This window comes from Prionailurus bengalensis, chromosome C2 (assembly GCF_016509475.1).
Source record: "Prionailurus bengalensis isolate Pbe53 chromosome C2, Fcat_Pben_1.1_paternal_pri, whole genome shotgun sequence".
Taxonomy (NCBI): Eukaryota; Metazoa; Chordata; class Mammalia; order Carnivora; family Felidae; genus Prionailurus; species Prionailurus bengalensis.
The window spans coordinates 49,270,913-49,291,303 of NC_057350.1; the positions used below are offsets into that span (position 1 = coordinate 49,270,913).

Consider the following 20,391-nt stretch of genomic DNA (forward strand, 5'->3'; position numbering starts at 1 on the left):
ACAGGTTCTATTTCTGTTTTTCTTATATTTTCCTCCTATTTCCCTAAACTATTTCTACATCTCATGCTCTTCTCTACTTTCTCCTCTCTTTATGGCCTTTTTTCTACAAGTATTCCTAAGAGCTCCTGACTGGTCTCTCCAAAAGAGCTGTGTCTCATGCAGTCTAGAGAATGCTCAGAACCACACATATTTAAGGAAATCAGTTTTCACCAGAGTATATTGGAAAAGAAGCGAAAGCTATACAAGGACTTTATGATGGATATCAACTCACCATTGATAAGCCGGAGGGAGTCAGGATCTGGATTCAAAGAGGAATTCCCCAACAAAAAATTCTGGTGCAGTGTCTCAGCAATATAATCTCTGAAGTTACTAATTGCATAAACAGCAGTGGGTTTATCATCCAGTCCCACAAGACCATGGTTTTCCACCTTGTTGGAATGAAGGCTAATTAGGTCCCAGGTGGTATTGCCGATGGCCTCACCATTGAAGGTCACTGCATAGTGAACATCTAAACCACTATGGATTAAAAGAGACAACAGATTAGGCCCTGCTAAGGAAGCACAAAGAAAGGAGCTTTGAACCCATGAAGAACAAATATTACACCTGGGTGTGGGGAGGGGCTCATAAGGCATGGATTCCACCACCATTCGCTGCAGACAATGTGACAGGTATTTCACATGCTTTATCTCATTTAATTTTCATAATAACCCTATAAAGTCTTTATTATCTTCAGGTTATTATTGAAAAAACTGAGCTTTAAAGAAGTCAGAAGATTTGCCTAAAATTTTGCAACATGTAAGTCAAGATTCAAACACATATCTGCTTGACTCCAGCACCTGCATTCTGAACTACTATGCTCCACTCTCAGTAGCTTTTATTAAACTATTATGCAAAAAAGTCATTAGGAGCTTTGCTCTAGTCATCACTTGGGCTTCCAGCCGGTCTATGAGATACGGCCATCAGAAGCAGTACCCATCAAGTCACATCAAGATCCTTCCACAGGAAAGGAGAACACTACCTTCTTGAAGATAAACCACTCAAGATAGACATGAGATGAAAACAATTTCCCTCCTTCAGACATTCTAATAGGAGGAAAATGACTCCCAAACAAAAGCATACAAATAATTTAAGCACTCCCTCCTCTGAACTTACTTATAAATTATTATATATTCTTTGATTACAGCCTTTATGGTTGTGTAAAAAGATTTTGTTTAAAGTGACTGCCTTTCAGTCTGCCTTTGAGTTTCTATCCCCAGTGTTCAGCATGGTACCTTCAGGGTACCCAGTGCCTACTAAATAAATAGAAATCTAAACTTGTCTGAATATAAAAAGAAAACTACAGTCTAATAAAGGTATACACATATCTAAACAAAAAGTATAAACATAATGAGACTGGTCTCATGGATTCTAGAAAAAGAGATTAGTCAACTAATTTATTTCACTATTTAGTGGAAATCTTCTGACCAATGTATTATGGCTTCCTTGTAAAAGTAGATCCTTAGATTGGAGAGAGCCACAAAAAGCTAGCATGGCTTGATGATACTGGCCATTAAGATCATCCAACTTCCTTTCTCTTATTTCAAGCTTGCAAAAAGACCTTTGATTATAACTCTCTACAGATTTTCCTATGGGTAAAGAATGTATGAGCCAGACAATGCAACAACTGGTCACTTGGCAAATCTCTTGCTTTAAATCAATCAATTGGCATCCTAGAGAGTGCATCATATCTTATGATTTGGTAAGCACGAATTGGTCTTAAGAGACCTGTTCTTCCTGGGAGTACAGGCAGTTTTGGACCTGTCCTAGGCCTGCTTCCTGCAGATCCACACCCTGGACTACAGGGGACACGATGAAAGTGACCTCCCTCACCAGTCATACAAATAATCAGGTTTGTAATGATGTTTTTATCTTACTCTGAGTAACTTCCATAAGATTTTCTTCCTAGATCTGATAAGCTATCACTTCTAATGGGATGGTTTAATGTGCTTTCAAGTGGTAACTGAGGATTTTGACATCCTGATGCTCTACAAAGTAGTAAGACATCAGCTTGTTATCTAGAGCTTCCTTCAGTCTCTTAATTTTTCATGTCAGAATATGTTGATTTATGGGTAATTCCTGACCCTCTTTGTAAAGTGTATTTCAGTAAAATACACTAAAATAACCAAATGATGGCACTGAGGTAGAATAAAATAGTAAGAGGGACACCTACTGGTCAGAATTCACCACACAGTATGTGTTCCAAGCATCTAGCATAATGCTTGACTCATAGTAGTTCAATAAATACTTTTGAAAATTATGAAAGAACAAATGGTCAATTTTATTCACTAATGCAGGCAGATAAGACAACTAATTTGTGCCACTTAAATAACAGTATGATATTCCTGACTTGATCCAAAGAATTTTAGTCTCTACATTTTTCACATTAAAGAGCATGCATTATCTTCATACATCTCTGTCTTCTGAGTAATCATTTTAGAGACATTACTTCACAGCCACAACCTACCCCTGAGGATATGCATGCTCTTCCCAAACTCTATGGGATGGACCATGACTACATCTCCAGAAAGGTGAGGTTCTTGGGGTCTCTGCAAAACCAATTTCATGTTAAGACAGAAACCAGTGATTAGGGAAAAAATGGAGGAAAAAAACTGATTTCATTCCTATGCTATGCAGAAAACCAGACAAGGAGAATCACTGGGAGTCTACCATGTGCCTTGCATGACTTTTAAATATCACACGGAGAAGATCAAGAGAAATGTTCTTGGATCAAGAAATCTGTGTAGTCTGGATTAGATTACAGGTTTTACTCTTTATTGACAAAATATAATTTGTCTCCAAAAATTTGCCTTGGATATCTAAAAATAATACTTCCGTTACAGTCTACGTTATCTAGTGAGGAGAAATTCATTAAAGAAGATAAAGTGCCTCAGAGATATGCTACAATTCTTTACCATGGTTTTGTACTAGAAAAAGAACTCAAAGAAATGCTTAAGGAATCAGGAAACCTTCTATCTCAGAGCTGAGACTGTCATTAGGAGCCAAAACAGACTGAGTTCTGGCATGGTAAATGTAGTAAAGTGACATCTTAGGATGAAGGACAGAATAAAAGAAAGCCCAGAGGCCAAGGAAGTACATAAGAGGCAGCAAGCACATTGGAAGACAAAACATGATCTGACTGAAGAAAGCAGGGCTGGTTCTCCACACTCAGCACCTCTGAGTTAATCAGCCACCACTGTATCATCATCTTTCATCTTCTGAACTAGACTGAAACAGCTGCTATATAGAGAAAGGTTCTCCAGAAACGTCAATCATGTGGAGGTGAAATTTACTCTTTCTTACTCTCTTACCTCAAATGCCCTGATTGGCTGTTTAACACGCACAGATTTTAAAGAGACAAAATAAAAATATTACCTCTCATTAACATCCACCAAAATAAACATATTTCAGAGAAACTCAGACATCTTTTATAAAATTTCTTCTATTACAAATAAGGAACACACTTACAAAGCCTGGAGCTGAAATTTTGAAGTATACCAAGCAGATATATTATTGATTCACTTCAAATGAGTAACCTACTAACTTAAAATAATATGTGAACCTTGAGACAGGTACAAAGCAAATAGAAAATTTCATATGCATATAAATGCTTATGGAATAAGAGAGAGAGGTTATATATTATATAAATGGACTATTTCTGTGCCACATATTCATTTATACACAGGTCAGGACACAAGTATACCAAAAAGTTATGAATAAATTCCATCAACTGGCTAATATCTGACAATACCGAACAATTTTGGAAACTCTACCTAGATTAACAATTCTATCATAAAATCTAATGGCTTCATATTGTTATCTGTGTCCCTATAGAGGACATAGCACTCAGTAACTGGATACCATTCTTTTGGTCATAGGATTAACATGAAAGTTTGGGTTGTTTTCATATTCTAATCATGCCAAGAGGGCAACAAACAATCAAGCCCTCTGGTTGAGAACTGGCCATCAACACATTACCTATAATATATACACACAAAACAGTTTACACATACTAACAGTATAGAAATCAAAATTCTGATTACCTTGGTCAAAATATCTGATACCTCCTAGTCATATAACTTATGGCAAATCAGTTTGTCTGCCTTGGGCAAAATATCCCCACCTCCAGAAGGAGAATAAATAATAGTTCTCATTTTCACTATCTCACAGGGATATTGAGAAAATAAAATGAAAAAAAAAGAGGCTGTACTTCGACATATCTCTAAAAGTGGTTTTCATTTGATTCTGTATTCCTAGAGGATATAAACCAAGAGTTATCATTTTTGTAGGCACGGGAATTGTCCAATTTCTAGGTACTTACTAAACACTTGCTTAAATAATATAAATGAAAATGAGGACGTCAGGAGGATTTAAGATGGTGGAGAAGTAGGGGGACTGGGATTTCCCTTGTCCCTCACACACAGCTGTATTGAGGTCAGAACACTTAGAACACCCAGGAATACAGTCTGCAGAGTGACAGAGAAGTCTCCACAGGTGGACAGAGACAGCTTGGTGAGACACAGGTGGATGTTTACAAATTGGTAGAGATAAAGTGCTGGGCCCCATAGGCACAGAGAGGAGGGGACCCCTTCCGTGGAGAGACAAAAGGAAGAGAAATAGAGGCTGTGAAAGTGTGGTATTATATTTGGAAAAGAGAAACACCTCTCTGAACCACAGACTGGGGAAGAAGAAATCAGCAGTTTGTACTTTGCAGTTTCTACTTTGCAAACAGCCTTAGTTTTTGAAGACCGGGGTTTTCAGGGGTGCCAGACTTTCTCCAGACTGGAGTCCATGCCCTGTGCGTGCACCTGGTGGGGAGAGGCCCAGGGTATGGAATTGACCTCAGGGGTGCACTGGGAGACCACAGTCCCTTCCCTAGAGTACTGTGGGAAAAAGGTTTAATGCTCCCCCCCCCACCAAAAGACCCTGCAGGCACCAGCCAGAGGCCCTTTGTGGACTGGGTAGAGTGGTGCTACCCCAGAAACAGGTCTAGGCAGTGAGGGATCCTTTAAGACATCGGGTTTTGAATCCCAGCCAAGAGCTTAGAAGGTGTGGAAGACTGTGGAGCAGGACAAACAGCATGGTTTGAGATACCCAGTGCGAAGAGCAGAGATTGAGGAGTTGCCATTTTTCTCCCCACCTACACGATGGGGCTTCAGAGAACAGCACAGCGCCCCCAGTGGAGGAAAAACACACTTACACCAAATCCCGCCCTTCTGTGCCTGGTGACTACATATCTAAAGGAGCAGAACTGACACTGAGTGAACCAGCAGGCATCTCCTCCAGACCAGCACAGTCACTGGTCTCAGGCACCAACAGACAAGTGTAGTGTTTTTGTCTGTTAGGCTGGGGTTTTTTTTTAATGTTTTTTTTTCTTTTTCTCTTTTCTTTCCTTCTCTTTCCCCCCTTTTTCCCCCTTCTACCCTCTTTTTTTTTCTTCCCTTTGGAATCAAGCTCATCATTTCTGATTGGATTTTTGGTCAATTCATCTCTCTCTCTCTCTCTCTCTCTCTCTCTATATATATATATATATATATATATATATATATCTTTCTTTCCTTTTCTGTTCTGGTTGTCTGTTTAATCAGGCATTTTTACTCTATTCTTTTTATACCTTTTCTGTATCTCCTTCCTCTTTATTTCCCTCTCTCTCTCTGTCTTTCTCTCTCTCTCTCTGAATTAAGCCTTATAGTTTCTTTGATTCTCTGCCTGGTATTTTTTTTTCACCCCTTTCATCTCTTTCTTTGTATGAGATAAATTTCCCCCCACACATTTTTCCTTTTTTCCAGGATTACTTCATATGGAATAAGGTTCCCCCACACACACACACACCTTTTTCACTTTTTCCAGGGTTATTTCAACAAACAAATCAACAATCCACCACTACGTGCAGTGGGATAGAGAGTCAAAGACTCAACAACAGAGTGCATGCAACACACTCCAAAAACACTGCCTAAAGTACCAGGCCCTGGACAGTGTATAACGCTTTTTAATATACTAGTATTCACAGGTATAGGACACATAACAAGCTATTAAATCACGTAAAAGACAGACACCTAGCCAAAATGAGGAAATGGAAGAATTCTCAAAAAAAAAAAAAATTCCAGGAAGAAATGACAGCCAGAGAATCGCTCAAAACAGATATAAACAACATATCTGAATAAGAATTTAGAATAACAGTCATAGGATAGTAGCTGGGTTTGAAAAAAAAAACATAGAAGACAACAGAGAATCCATTGCTGCAGAGATCAAAGACCTAAAAAATAGCCACAATGAATTAAAAAATGCTGCGATTGAGATAGAAAATAAACTAGATGCAGTGACAGCAAGGATGGAAGAAGCAGAGAAGAGAATAGGTGAAACAGAAGATAAAATTTTGGAAAATGATGAAGCTGAAAACAGAGGGACAGGAAATTACTAGACCATGAGGGGAGAATTAGAGACCTAAGTGATTCAATGAAACATAATATACATTTCATAGGAGTTCCAGAAGAAGAAGAGAGAGAGAAAGGGGCAGAAGGTTTATTTGAACAAATTATATATGAGGACTTGCCTAATCTGGGGAAGGAAACAGACATCCAAGTCCAGGAGGCACAAAGGACCCCCTTCAAAATCAACAACAGGTCAACACCATAACATATCATAGTGAAACTGGCAAAATACATAGATAAAGAGAGAATTCTGAAAGCATCTAGGGACTAAAGGTCCTTAACCTTTAAGGGTAGACACATAAGTTTAGTAGCAGACCTGTCCATTGAAACTTGGCAGGCCAGAAGACAGTGGCAGGAAATATTCAATGTGCTGAATAGGAAAAGTGTGCAGCCAAGAATCCTTTATCCAGCAAGGCTGTCATTCAGAATAGAAGGAGAGATAAAGATCTTCCCAAACAAAACTGAAGGACCTCATGACCACTAAACCAGCCCTGCAGGAAATCCTTAGGGGGACTCTGTGAGTGGAAAGCAGCAAAGACTACAAAGGACCCAAGACATCACTGCAAGCACAAAACGTACATATAACACAATAATTCTAAATGAGGAAGTCAGAATGCTCTTTTCAAATATTAAATATTACAATGAAGGAGTATTACTGTATGTCTAAACATGTCCATATTTAACCTATAAATTTGCTTCATAAATTTTCTATTATACTTATCAATATTGCAAGAGAAAATTAGTTTTCTAAATGTTTATTTATTTTTGATAGAGAAGGCAGGAACAGGGGAGATGCAGAGAGAAAGAGGGACAGAGGATCCAAAGTGGGCTCTGCACTGAAAGCAGAGAGCCAGATGCAGGGCTTGAACTTATGAACTGTGAAACCATGACCTGAGCCAAAGTTAGCCACTCAACCGACTGAGCCACCCAGGTACCCTGAGAAAATGAGTTTTAAATAAATTTGAGCCCAAAGGCAAAAAAAATGACAAGCAACTACCACAAAGAGTATTGACTATGTTTTTATATTATGCTTTTTCTAAGAAATTCTAGAGTGGATTTTGTTTTGCAAATGAACTATTGTAGAGATGATCTTTCTCCCATTCATTTGCCACTTAAAGTGACACTTGATTATGTTACTGAATGACAGTATACTTGAAAGTGCTTACATTAATGGCAGTTTTTATTCCTATTTTAATTAAGTATAGCTCAACATTTAAAGCACTTGATAGTCAACAGTGTATGGAGGGTTATATAAACTATATCCTGCGAGCTAAATCCAGCCCAGTGTCCATGAGTTAATGAATTTTCTTTTTTAAATAGTTTAAAATAATCAAAGCAAGAATATTTTGTGACATGTGAAAATCATGTGAACTTCAGATTTCAGTTTCCATAAACTAAGTTTTACTGGAATATAGGCACACTCATTCATTGTCAGTGTATTATCGATATCTACATTCATCTGATGGCTGAGTTAAGCAGTTGCAACAGAGAACATATAGCCTGAAAAGCTTAAAATATTTACTACCCGACCCTTAAGTGAAAAAGTTTGCCAACCTCTGATCTGTAAGGAGATGGAAACTGATACTGACACTAATATTGGAATATTGGACACTAATACTGGAAGTTATTCCACACTGAAAATACAACATACCATATTTTCTAAACTGCCTTTCAACCAGTGAACAGTATAAAAAGTGCCAAAAAGTACTCTACCTGCCATTTTCCTTGGGGGACCTGAAAATAAAAATTCAAAGTGTTAAGTAGAGTTTGAGACAGTTATAATTGTCACATCATTCATCAAAGTGCAAGTTCTTAATATATTTCCTCTAAAATGTTTCCTTAAATCAAAATGCTTATATAGTATCAGATGCTGACAAATGTCTGTAGATTGAAGGAAGTGAACAAAGGCAGAGAGAAGATTCTATTTTAAAAATAATAATATTTACTGTCTTTAAACTTACTTTTTAAACCACTCTTATAAGGTTTTCTCTCTCTAAATAAGCATTTTTTTTTTTTAGTAGATCAGCAGAGGACTCCAGTTGTTGGCATTAACAAAATTAGGAAACTTTTTTTTGGTAGATAATGAGTTTTGTAGTTTAAAATCAATGAAAAGTAAATAAGGTGTTATACAGAAAAGGGTTTAAGGGATTGGGAAAGGTCAGGACTGACTAAACTACAGGATATTGCATAGCCTTTAAAATTCATTAATTTTATGTAACAGACACTTAACAGAACTTCCCATGTGGCAGAAAACTGTGCTAAGTGTTTTACAAAAATGAATTCATTTAATCCTCATTAAGATTATTAAGAGCCATTAGAATCCCCATTTTACAGGTAAAGAAACTGAGGAACAAAGAAGCTACATAATTTACCCAAAGTATTTCTAAAGTTTTTTTAATAAAGCAGAATTAATAGTAAATTATCTTTTTTATACAAATATGACATTAAAACTTGGTAATTTATCTAAAATCATCTGGTCAGGAGTGCCAAAAGCAGGATTTGAACCCAGGGAAGTTGGCTGCAAGGTCATGTTGCCTTTTAGGTCACATAAGAGGGGTCTTCAAAGGCCTCACATCCTTAGGTTCTCACAGAGGCTTTGGTCACAACTGGAGGAAGTATTCTGTGAAAAGTGAGAAGGCTGAACTGGGGAGACTGGTCATGGCCCTCTCCCTTGCACAGACAACTACCTGAGTATCTTTGGGTAAATTACTGAAATTTCCTGTGCTCTGGAGTGCTTATTAGAAACAATGAAGAGTAATAATAACTATCTCATAGCATGGCTATTGGGAATAAATGAGTTAATATAGATATGAAGCCTGGCACACTGTAAATGCCACGTACATGCTTGCTGTTATTGCTAGTAAACACAGAAGTCGTGACAAGAGAGGGTGCCAAGTTTAAGATGTTGGCACTATTAATTATGCTGTGAGGTTACACAGTACCCCTACTCATGCTCCCCTACATCCAAGAGCTGGGCCACAACTATCCTCCAAATGCCCCAAACCCTAAGAATACTGAGTCTAGCATGGGGGATAAGAGAAAGAGCTAAAAAGGTATTACATTGAAATAAAGAGTGCTACTGAACATGTACATTTTTAGAGTCCGCTTACCTAAAGTCAAGTACACGGATGTCCTTATAGCCTGGTAACCCAGTAAATGCATTTTCAACCTGTTAAAAATAAAAATAAAATTTTTAGTATGTAGAAATGTGAAAAGGTACATATAAAATACTGCTTTAAGAGCTGACTATAAAGTGCACTGTTTATAAGTGGTGGAAGCTTGTACATGTATACAGATACATAGTGGACAGAATGTTACGTAAGAAAACTATAATAATTAACCTTGTTAGAAAATAGTTTTTACACAACACTGCCACATTTTTCTTTCACATTAAGGTTTTGATATGCTTTAATATTAGTTTATTTCCAAACTGTGAAAACCAACTTCTTGTTGGCAAAACACTGCTTTTTCCCTTGTGGGATGAAATGTAGATAACAGCATTAGTTTTCCCCCCAAAAAAGCTACAATAGCATTTTTAAAGGTAATTGTTTGGATTAGAAATCTGGTGCAGCATACACACTAACAGTGAAGTATTCGTTTTCTTTCAGTGTAAAGTTTCTGAAGGCATCTGTTTCCTGTTCCTACAACACAAGGGAACTGTGAACACAATCAAAATTAGAAAATAGTCCACAAGCTGAAGCTCAGTCCCCAGAAGAGAGGCCCTATTGATTGGGTGTCATGATGTAGGTTACGAAGCAGTGACCAGGTAACTTAATTGGTCAAAAGCTCAACTTATGAGCATCACATTAACAGGAAGCAAGTAGATATTTAAGATCCAGCCATGTAAATCAATATGAGCTTAGTGAATAGAGGGTTGGAAAGAATGCTAACTGAACTAAAAATCTAAAAATAGTCAGGTCATGCATAAATATGTATTTTAACAACATTGAGCATTTAACCCAGATTTCAGAAGGTGACACTCTCACCAGAAAAGTCACAATGGAACCAACACCAGAACAAAGGAAGGAAGTTATTAATGGATTCTGGAGACATCTCTCTCTGGGCATTTGCTTTTAAAGCCAAGTCTTGATAAAATTGGGAGAATGGGATTTTTTAAAAAAATGGTTCACCAAAGACCTTAACACCTTAAGGATAAAGAATCCAAACCCATGTAACTCTTTGGCTATCATAATTTGCCTTGTTTTATTCTCTTAGAGGAAAGACAGAAGTGCCATAATTCTTGTGGGATAAAAGTAGAGATGGAATCCGCAGGATAGGAACTCGAAAATGAGTCAGTCTCAACTGTTTCTGCTGGCAAAGTAAGTGCCTTATTTTATAGAACTAATCCTGCCCTGCCCACCAACCATATCAGTTTTCATAAGATTAAAATGAATGCACCTGAAAGTACTCCGTTAACTGAAAAATGCAATACAACTGTATGTTATTATTATCACTGGCCCATCTCATTTGGGGCTTTGCCAGCTCTTGAGTCTAACCACACACAGGTATTCTAATTCATCACATCTGGTTAGCTACCATACAGGTGTCCAGTTGAATCACTGCACTTTATTAACATCAAGATTAATAATGGGTACAGCCTACTGAATGACTTCTATGTGCCTGGTGCTTTGCAAAAGCACTTCTTGCAATAATGCCAAGAGATACCTATTTTCCCAGTTTTATAGATGAGAAAACGGAGATATCAACTAACTTACCCCAGTCCGTGCATTTGGTTATATGACTAAATCAGAATTTATTCAACCCAAAATCTTTCTAACACCAAAGCCCGTATTCTTCCCAATGAATTTCATGCTTTCTCCTCTTCCTCTTCTCCCTGCTTCATGATAAGGATGTTACAGAATTGGGACCAGGACTGGGAAAACCGTGAAGCTCACTTTAACTTCTCAGCTGAATTAAAATTAAGGGGAATGTACATGGTATAAAGGAAGGAACACTTTGAAGGGAAGGAGGAGACCTGATTTTCTCTTCTACTCCTAGAGGTTGAAATGACCATGAACAATTTACTCAGCCTCCTGAGCCTCATGTGTAAAATGGAGATGTTTACTCTCATGGTTGCTGTTAGCCAACAGACCAAGCAGCTTGCAGAACATAAGGCACAATGCAAGGACACTGTGTTGATGCTGTGGCTCTCTTCAGGTATCTATGCTCCCAAGCCTATCGTGCTGACCTTTTTCTCTCTGATGTCATACTTGGTGTCATCCCATGCTTATCTTACTCTTCTCATTTAAAAAAAGCAATTGCTCCTGAACCTCAATCCTCTTTAAGCAGGCTTTCTTTTTCCTTGTATGTCTTCCCGTGTTATTACCCAGGAAATAGTATTAAAGGAGCAATCCCTGTGACTGTGTCCTAAAGGGAGAGAGCTAGAGGGACCCCCTCAATTTGCAGTAAACACAGTGGCAGAACCTTTCAGACCCACAACCTCTGACTCTGCTGTTTTACACAAAGAAGTGGCTGTTGGTAGACATTTCATTGCAGGTAAGGGGATGGGGCTATACAGATTGGCCAGGGAAGAAACCATTTCATGGTAGGCCTAGACCATTCATCACCCCCCAGATCACCTCAAACCAAGAGCTATCTACCTCATAAAGTCTCTGTTGGAGATGTTTTTCAAAATGTTTATTAGACTTCCTATAAATATTCAGTCATACAGTGCAATTGTTTATCTAAACACTCAGGCTTCTTAAGGTTCTTTACTCCAAGAGCAGAGAGAACCAGAGAGCTGATCCAAGACACTATCTGATGCCAGGTGGCCACTAGCCTGACTGACATTTCTTCCACATACCATCCAGCCTTGCAACTTGGCCACACAGCTAGGAAAATTAATTGTCTGGCTTACACTCTCCATGTCTGATGGCTACAATGATGCTGTTTGGCTGAGAGATGCATATTTCTTTTTCTCATCTAGACACAGTGTCTAGGGAAGGAAATGAGTCCAAGGTAATGGAATTGGAAAACTTGGGCAAGGAGAGCCCCATCAAAAGGGAATGGAAAAGAAATAAACAGGAAGGAATGATGTCCCCTGTCAATGGACAGAGAGGGGAGATGGGCACTGAATGCCTCACCACACAAGAGAAAATCTACACAAGACGGGGGCCAAGTATCGATCATTTTTAACTGAAAAAATCTTGAGTTCAAGTCCTATATAGAATTCTTCCAGAAAGTAAAGTTGCAGGATAGTCTAATGTATGATTCTTTAAAGACCTTTTTAAAAATACCTCCAACCAAGGTGCCTGGGTGGCTCAGTGGGTTAAAGGTTCAACTTCAGCACAGGTCATGATCTCACAGTTCGTGGGTTCAAGCCCCACATCAGGCTCTCTGCTGTCAGCACGGAGCCCACTTGGGATCCTCTGTCCCCCCTCACTCTGTCTCTCCCCCACTCATGCTCTCTCTGTCTCTCCAAAATAAATAAACATTTTAAAAAAATAAAAAATAAATAAATATACCTCCAACCAAGGAACAGAGATAGGAAAATTTACTTTTCAGTGGATACTGTTTTGTCCTTTTGGACTAGGTACTGTATACTACCCATGTGTTAACTGCCTCAAATTTTTTAATTTAGAAAAAGAATATTAAATATGAAATTAAAAGAAATTAAATTTAATGTTCCTTCAAGAAAAACAATACAATACATGTAGTTTCTCAAAGATACGCATTTCTCCAAATACTGTCAAGTTAAAACCATGCCACAGAACACACTCTTCTTTGGCTGTGCAGCAAAAGTTTGGAAATAGTATTTATTTGTTAGCAGATGGCAAAGGTGTGAAAGGTTTTGCTTCAATTAAATAACTCATCTATCTTTCTGTGATCTTTTTACAGAATTTTCTGAAGAAGTGGCTAAGTTACAGCCCTCTGTACCAAGTAGAAGAGTTTGATTCCTTAACCCACCTTTAACCAGTCTTGTGAATATGGGAAATTTACAATCCCAGCAAAATTTCTTGTTGAAAGGAAGGAAGGAAGGAAGGAAGGAAGGAAGGAAGGAAGGAAGGAAGATGAAAGGAAGGGAAGGGAAGGAAGGAAAGGGAAGGAAAGAAGGAGGAAAGAAGGAGGAATGGAGGAAGGGAGGGAGGGATGGAGAGAGGGAGGGAGGGAGGGAAGAAATAAGGAAGGAAGGAAGGAAGGAAGGAAGGGAGGAAGGGAAAGAAAGAAAGAAAGAAAGAAAGAAAGAAAGAAAGAAAGAAAGAAAGAAAGAAAAAGATGAAAGGAAGGGAAGGGAAGGAAGGAAGGAGGGAAGGAGGAAGGGAGGGAGGAATGGAGGGAGGGAGGGAGGGAGGGAGGGAGGGAGGGAGGGAGGAAGGAAGGAAGGAAGGAAGGAAGGAAGAGAAAAACAGGAAAGGAAAGGAAAGGAAAGGAAAGGAAAGGAAAGGAAAGGAAAGGAAAGGAAAGGAAAGGAAAGGAAAGGAAAAGAAAGGAAAGGAAAGGAAAGGAGGAAGAAAGAAAACCAAAAAATCACCCACCTCTGAAATAAACTCTTCTACAAGGTGCTGGTGCTGAAAGTTGGAGGGATCCTGTAGTTCTTCCCTATATTGCTCTCCCAAAAGGTGGATACTAAACTCTGCAATCTGCTCAGTTGCTGGTTTTGTGGTTTCTTCCATGACATTCTCAATTTCATTACTAATCTGGATTTTTAGAGAAAAGGCAAAAAAATGTCAATGTTTACTCATGCAACCAACAAATACCTACTGATTGCTATATATCAGACACTGTGCCAAAAGAAACTGCTAATGATGGCCTTTTATATAGTGTTTGACTTTGGAACTAGCTGGGTAGACTTTAAGACACAGGCTAATATTAAAATTACTGTGCATTTGTACATTCCTTTGAACACACAAAGACTGCTTCAGGGAAAGACCGGAAAAATTTCCAGATAACCACCAAAGTTGACCGTCTGTTAGTTAAAAGAGTTGACTATACTAATATTATCATCTAAAAATAGGCTAGAAGAGTTGTCCTCAAATTTTTTGGTCTCAGGACCCCCCGAACTCTTAAAAACCATCAAGAAATACAAAGACATTTGGGGTTTTTTTTGGACTATCTCTATAGATATTTACCAAACAAAAAATTAAAAGAGAAATTTAAAAATATTTGTTAATTCATTTAAAAATAATAAACTCCTTGCATTGTAAAAAGTAATAACATATTTTGCAAAATAAAAAATTAACATGTAACATTGTTTACATTTTTACATACTCTTTAATTTGGTTGGCTTAATAAGAAGACAGTAGATTCTCATATCTGCTTCTACATTCAATCAGTAGCACTATGTTGTTTTAGTTGAAGTATATGAAGAAAAGTATTAAGGAAGGGAGAAATATAGATACACATAGACATAGACACAGATATATAGATATATATAATATATATTTTGAATGTTTATTTTGTGAGAGAGAGAGCTCATATGTACATGCAAGAGAGAGTGCAGAGGGACACTCGGGGGGAGGGACAGAGGGAGAAAGAAAGAGAATCCCAAGCAGGCACTGCTGTCAGCACAGAGCCCGATGTGGGACTCAATCTCATCAATGGTGAGATCATGACCTGAGCCAAAATCAAGAGTCAGACACTTAACCAACTGCACCATCCAGGTGCCCCAGGAAGGGGGAAATATATTAATAGCCTTTTCAAAATTGTACAGATACTTTTTATTTTTTTAATTTATTTTCTTAATTTACATCCAAGTTAGTTAGCATATAGTACAATGATTTCAGTAGTCGATTCCTTAATGCATCTTACCCATTTAGCCCATCTTCCCCTACAGCCCCTCCTGTAACGCTCTAATTTGTTCTCCATATTTAAGAGTCTCTTATGTTTTGTCCTCCTCCCTGTTTTTATATTATTTTTGCTTCCCTTCCCTTATGTTCATGTACAGATTCTTTTTAGATACTACACCAAACTCAACAAGTGGTAATTACTTAAAGATTAGTTGCTGTGTGGAATCTGAAACAGTATCAATGAACGTTTTATATTCTGTAACAGTAATATCCAGGTCTTCCAGTGGCCAATACTGTAACAATTTGAACAAAATAAATAACTGGTTATAATCCAAAGAATAAAATAAATATCCATGAGTCCATATTGATAGAAATAGATGATTTAATAAATAAATGAGAGTTGACATAGTCTCTTATGGAAGAATTCCAATTAATAAATGTAAAAAGAATGAGGGAAATAAAATATTGCTACTAGAATGCTATAGTAATAACTGCTACATGGCAGATACACTTGAGCTCATCCAAGTTCCTCCATTTTGATACACAAGAAGAGGGGCTGGAATGGAAGAATGGCTAGCCTAAGGGCTCAGAGCAACCCAATGGCAGAGTCAGGAAGACACTACAGAGGCTATGCTTCAGTGTATCATTTTTTATCCTTGATAGATCATATCATCAGACCTTCATAACCTCAGAATAGGAAAGAACCTGAATGATCCTACCATCCCTTGTGATGCTTGAAATTCTCTCTACAATATCCCTGACAAATGGCTGCTCATCTTCAGTTTAAATGTCTCTGATGAGAAAGAGTCATGATTTTCAAAGACAGACCATTACATTTCATATGAAAAAGCTCTCACGGTTGTAAAGTTCTTTAATTTTTTTTTTCTTCTTTGCCCTTCACAACTTGGTTCCTGCTTCCCTTTTCCAGCCTCATCTTCCTCCCCTCCCCCTTTCACTATCTACTCCAGCCATGTTAAATTCCTACTTACAGACCAAGGAATGGTCTAATTCTCTCATCTCAGGCCTAAGCAGTGTTATTCCCTTTGCTTTGAGACCTCAGGCCAAGACCCTTCACCTTTCTCTTCTTCTGGTAAGTTCTATTCACCCTCAGTTCAGACCTCACTCCCATCAGAAAATTTCTCAGAACTGCCCCCTCAAAACTGACCCAGTGCTCCTAATGTTCTAGTTCATTCTGCATTTGCCCTATCATAGTGCATACCATACAGAGATTATAGTGCATGTTTACTTATCAGTATGCCTCCTAAAACAGTAACAGGCACATATCAGGCACATATATTTTTTTGGCATTTTTATTAAGGTATAACTGATATATAACAAACATACATTACTTTCAGGTATACGATGTAATGATTCAATATTTTTATGTATCGAAAAATGATCATCACAATAATTCCAGTTAACATCCATCACATACACAGAAAATTTTTTTCTTGTGATGAGGACTTTCAAGATCCACTCTCCTAAGTACTTTCAAATAAGCAATATAGTATTGTTAACTACAGTTACATTATGTACTTTACATCCCCATGACATATTCATTTTATAACTAGAAATGTATACATCTTGTCCCCATCACCCATTTCACCCACTTCCATCCAAAGTTCTTAATATTAAGCCCAAATATATTTTCCTATAAGTTCCACCACTGATCTCAGTTCTGTAATCTGGGACATATATAAAAATTGTAGTCACCAGACAGCCTTTCAAATAAGTATAGACAGCTATCATGACTTCCCTGAGTCCTTTAGCTCCTCTCCTCCAGACATTTCTCAGGCTCTTAATATCTTCCTTAGAGTGTGGTATACACAAGTGAGGTCTGATCAATTAAAACATGATAGGATACCACCTATTATAACATATTCTATATTTCTATTAATGCAACGTACAGCTACACTAGTTTTTACTAGCTCTCCCCTAGTAACTGCATCATACTGCTGATGCATATAGAGACTAACATCAATAAAAATTCTTAGTCTTATGTAATTTTATACAAAATTTTGCATTTTTCAATATTAAATTTTATCTTGCTAAATTTGGACAGAAACTTCCATTCCCAGTATTATTATAAAAGAAATATCCTTAGTAATCTTGCTGCTACAGAAAGCCTAAAGTGCTGAATAAATATTTTTTAATGTTTCTAATGCATAGGTGGTTTGCAAGAAAGTTAAGGAAATCCTAACAGGTCAAGAAAAACAGGTTAGAAAAATCAAGAGAGATGAATCAGTGTTGCATGAGTACACAGTATATCTGCTGATCCTTTGTAACCTAGACTTTAGTTTTAAATACCACAAAAGGGATAGGATAAAAAGTTAAAGGTCTGTACATTTTGAAAGGTCAGATCAAAGACTCCCACATAATGGTGAAGAATATAGCTACACTTCTGGTGAGCATAGAATAAGTACAGACTTATCAAATTACTATGTCATACACCTGAAACTAAAGTAATACTGTGTGTCAACTATACTTCAATTTAAAAAAAAAGATTCAGGGCACCTGTGTGGCTCAGTTGTTAAGCATCCAACTCTTGATTTCAGCTCAGGTCATGACCTCACAGTTCAGGAGACTGAGCCCCACATGGGGCTGTGTGCTGACAGCATGGAGCCTGCTTGGGCTTCTCGCTCCCTCTCTCTCTGCTCCTTCCCCATGTGTGCACGTGTGCATGCACTCTCTCAAAATGAATAAACATTTAAAAAATATTTTTCTAGAATAAGGAAATAAGAAATTTTCAGACAAGCAAAATCTTAAAAGGAACCAATGAGAGACTCTCACTAAGGTATTATTAGAAGCATATATTTCAAAAAGAAAATTATCCTAGAAGGGAGATCTCAAATGCACAAAAAGAGGGGCGCCTGGGTCCCTCAGTCAGGTGAGCATCTGACTCTTGATTTCAGTTCAGGTCAGCATCTCATGGTTCGTGGATTCAAGCCCCACATCAGGCTTCCCACTGATAGCTAAGAGCCTGACAGGAGTCTTCTGTCTCCCTCTCTCTCTGACCCTGGCTGTGTGCTCTCTCGCTCTCTCTGTCTCTCAAAAATAAATAAACATTAAAAAAAAATTTTAATGTACAAAAATAATTTTATGAAAATAAAATAATACACATCCAGGTAAGTGTAAAACAAATTTTATGTGAAACAAACATAATACTGTCTAACTTGTGGGATTAAAAAGAAAACTAAAAGAGAAAGAAAGAACAAAAATATTTAAAAATAGAATATAAATCAGTAAAGGGATTATTTGAGTAACAATGTTCCAGTGTTCCTCATTGCTCAAGATAAGGATTAAGATTTGAAAAACTTACATTTTGCTAGATTATACATTATAATTCATGGGGTAATTTATAGAGTATATATATATTATATAGAATGTATTACAAATATTATATGTAATAATATATTACATATTAAGTAACATATAGGGTAACTACTAGCAAAACAGAAATGAGGTATACAGTTTCTAAAACAGTAGATGGAAAATTAGGAAAATAAGGAAAAAATGAACTGTAAAAATAACTTCGGGCTTCATTTTGAACTAGAGGTACAGGGATCTAATTCTTGTTAGGTATCTTTATACTGCTTTGCTTTCTTACTGATTCTATAAATTGGCTTGAAATTATCCTCTCTTTTAGATATTAATGTTCCAATTATATACAATTCAATTATGTACAATTCCTTCATGTTTATTATAGGGAATTCTATCTCATTCCATAAATGTTCCCATACCTAAACCATAACTATTGTGCTTCAAGTTCAGATCCATGGTATCACTTTTTATTCATTCATTCACAAATATTTATTGAATGACAATATTTCCCAGCACCATCTAGTCTGGACGAAGTTGTACAGAGGGTAAATGTATTGATTCAGGAATCAACCCAGGGGTCCAATATTATTACCAGCTTTGTTCAGTGAGAGGGAAGGTGGGAAGGCAGAGTAGGCTGATGTAACATGATTTCACAGAAGTTAAAATGTTGAAATTGGAAGAAAATGTGCAAGGTAACTAAATTGCATCTTTCTAGTGAATATGTTCAATCAGAGTTCGCACTGTATTAATATAAGATTTATGAACCCCAAAATTTTAAAAATTCATATTTAACAAAATTTCTAACAAAATATTTCTATCTTCCTAGGCAGCCTGTGTACTTTCTTTTTAAAACTGAATGTTACAGAAAGTAAACTTAATATTGTTTCATGGACAGGTTACTGTTAATAATGATGCATTTAAAAAACACGCTATTTCTTGATTTTTCAACTGCATAAAACCTACATCCTTTTCCTCTGAAGAAAACAGAGCAATAGAAGAACATAGGCAAATGACAGTAAATTATGTCACAAAGCCCACAAGTGACAATGAGTTTACCATGATAATTCCCCAAGCACAAGTCATTTCATTTACAACTTGAAGCTCTCTCTTGCAAAAGCAGATTGACTCAACTCTCCAAGGAATCTTAGGTTCTTTTTAATATACTGGTTTTAGAATCTACATTTCCATAAAGGAAACCACATGAAGTTTTGTGCAGTTTAGCAGTGGAACATAAGTCTCTCTTAACCCTGTTCTCCATGTTAGAAACTAAATAACAAAACAGAGCATCACTCACACTCTCCCCAGGCCTCTCCTTGCTGCTCTCTGAGATACCTTCAGAGGTGGTCACCCCTGGATATGGAACACTGACAACAGCACCTAAGTAGAAAAACAAAAACATGTACATGAACGTAGTCCCTAAGTCAGAATCATATCAGGAAATAACAAAGCTGACTTCAAAACCATTCCTGTAAGTCATTTGCTTTATCATCCTGGAAATTCAGTACATTCTAACCTTAAGAAACATTTGCATAGAATCTTCCTAGAACAGAAAATAATTACAACTCATTCATTCAAGCAACAAGCATTTAAAGAGCACCTACTATATGTCAGCCACTATGTAAGATTTGTTAAGGATACAGACAAAATTTTTATCCTTAAGGAGCTACCTAGTAAAGAGACAGATACTGAAAAATATAATGTTACCTGATAGGGAAAGTGAGTGAAGGTTGGACACTGGCTAGGAATTGATCATTGTTGAAGCTTGGCCTCATTGTGCTATTCTATTTTTTTGTATATGTTTGAAATTTGCAATAAGGAAAAGCTTTTTTAAAAAAAATTAAAAATAAAGAAAGCAACTTCCAATTCATAGGAAATAC

General features: G+C 37.1%; 1 protein-coding gene across 2 annotated transcripts in view; it reads right to left on the minus strand.

Moving 5' to 3' along the window:
* IMPG2 (interphotoreceptor matrix proteoglycan 2) overlaps nucleotides 1-20,391 on the minus strand; it is an 87,467-nt gene that overhangs the window by 41,474 nt on the left and 25,602 nt on the right. For both annotated transcript variants that reach the window (XM_043594035.1, XM_043594034.1), the window contains exons 6-10: nucleotides 19,809-19,891; nucleotides 13,943-14,104; nucleotides 9,578-9,636; nucleotides 8,181-8,201; nucleotides 272-516 (exon numbers count right to left, since the gene is read on the minus strand). In XM_043594035.1, the coding sequence (XP_043449970.1) occupies nucleotides 272-516; nucleotides 8,181-8,201; nucleotides 9,578-9,636; nucleotides 13,943-14,104; nucleotides 19,809-19,891 (570 nt within the window). The remainder of the gene's footprint in view (nucleotides 1-271; nucleotides 517-8,180; nucleotides 8,202-9,577; nucleotides 9,637-13,942; nucleotides 14,105-19,808; nucleotides 19,892-20,391) is intronic.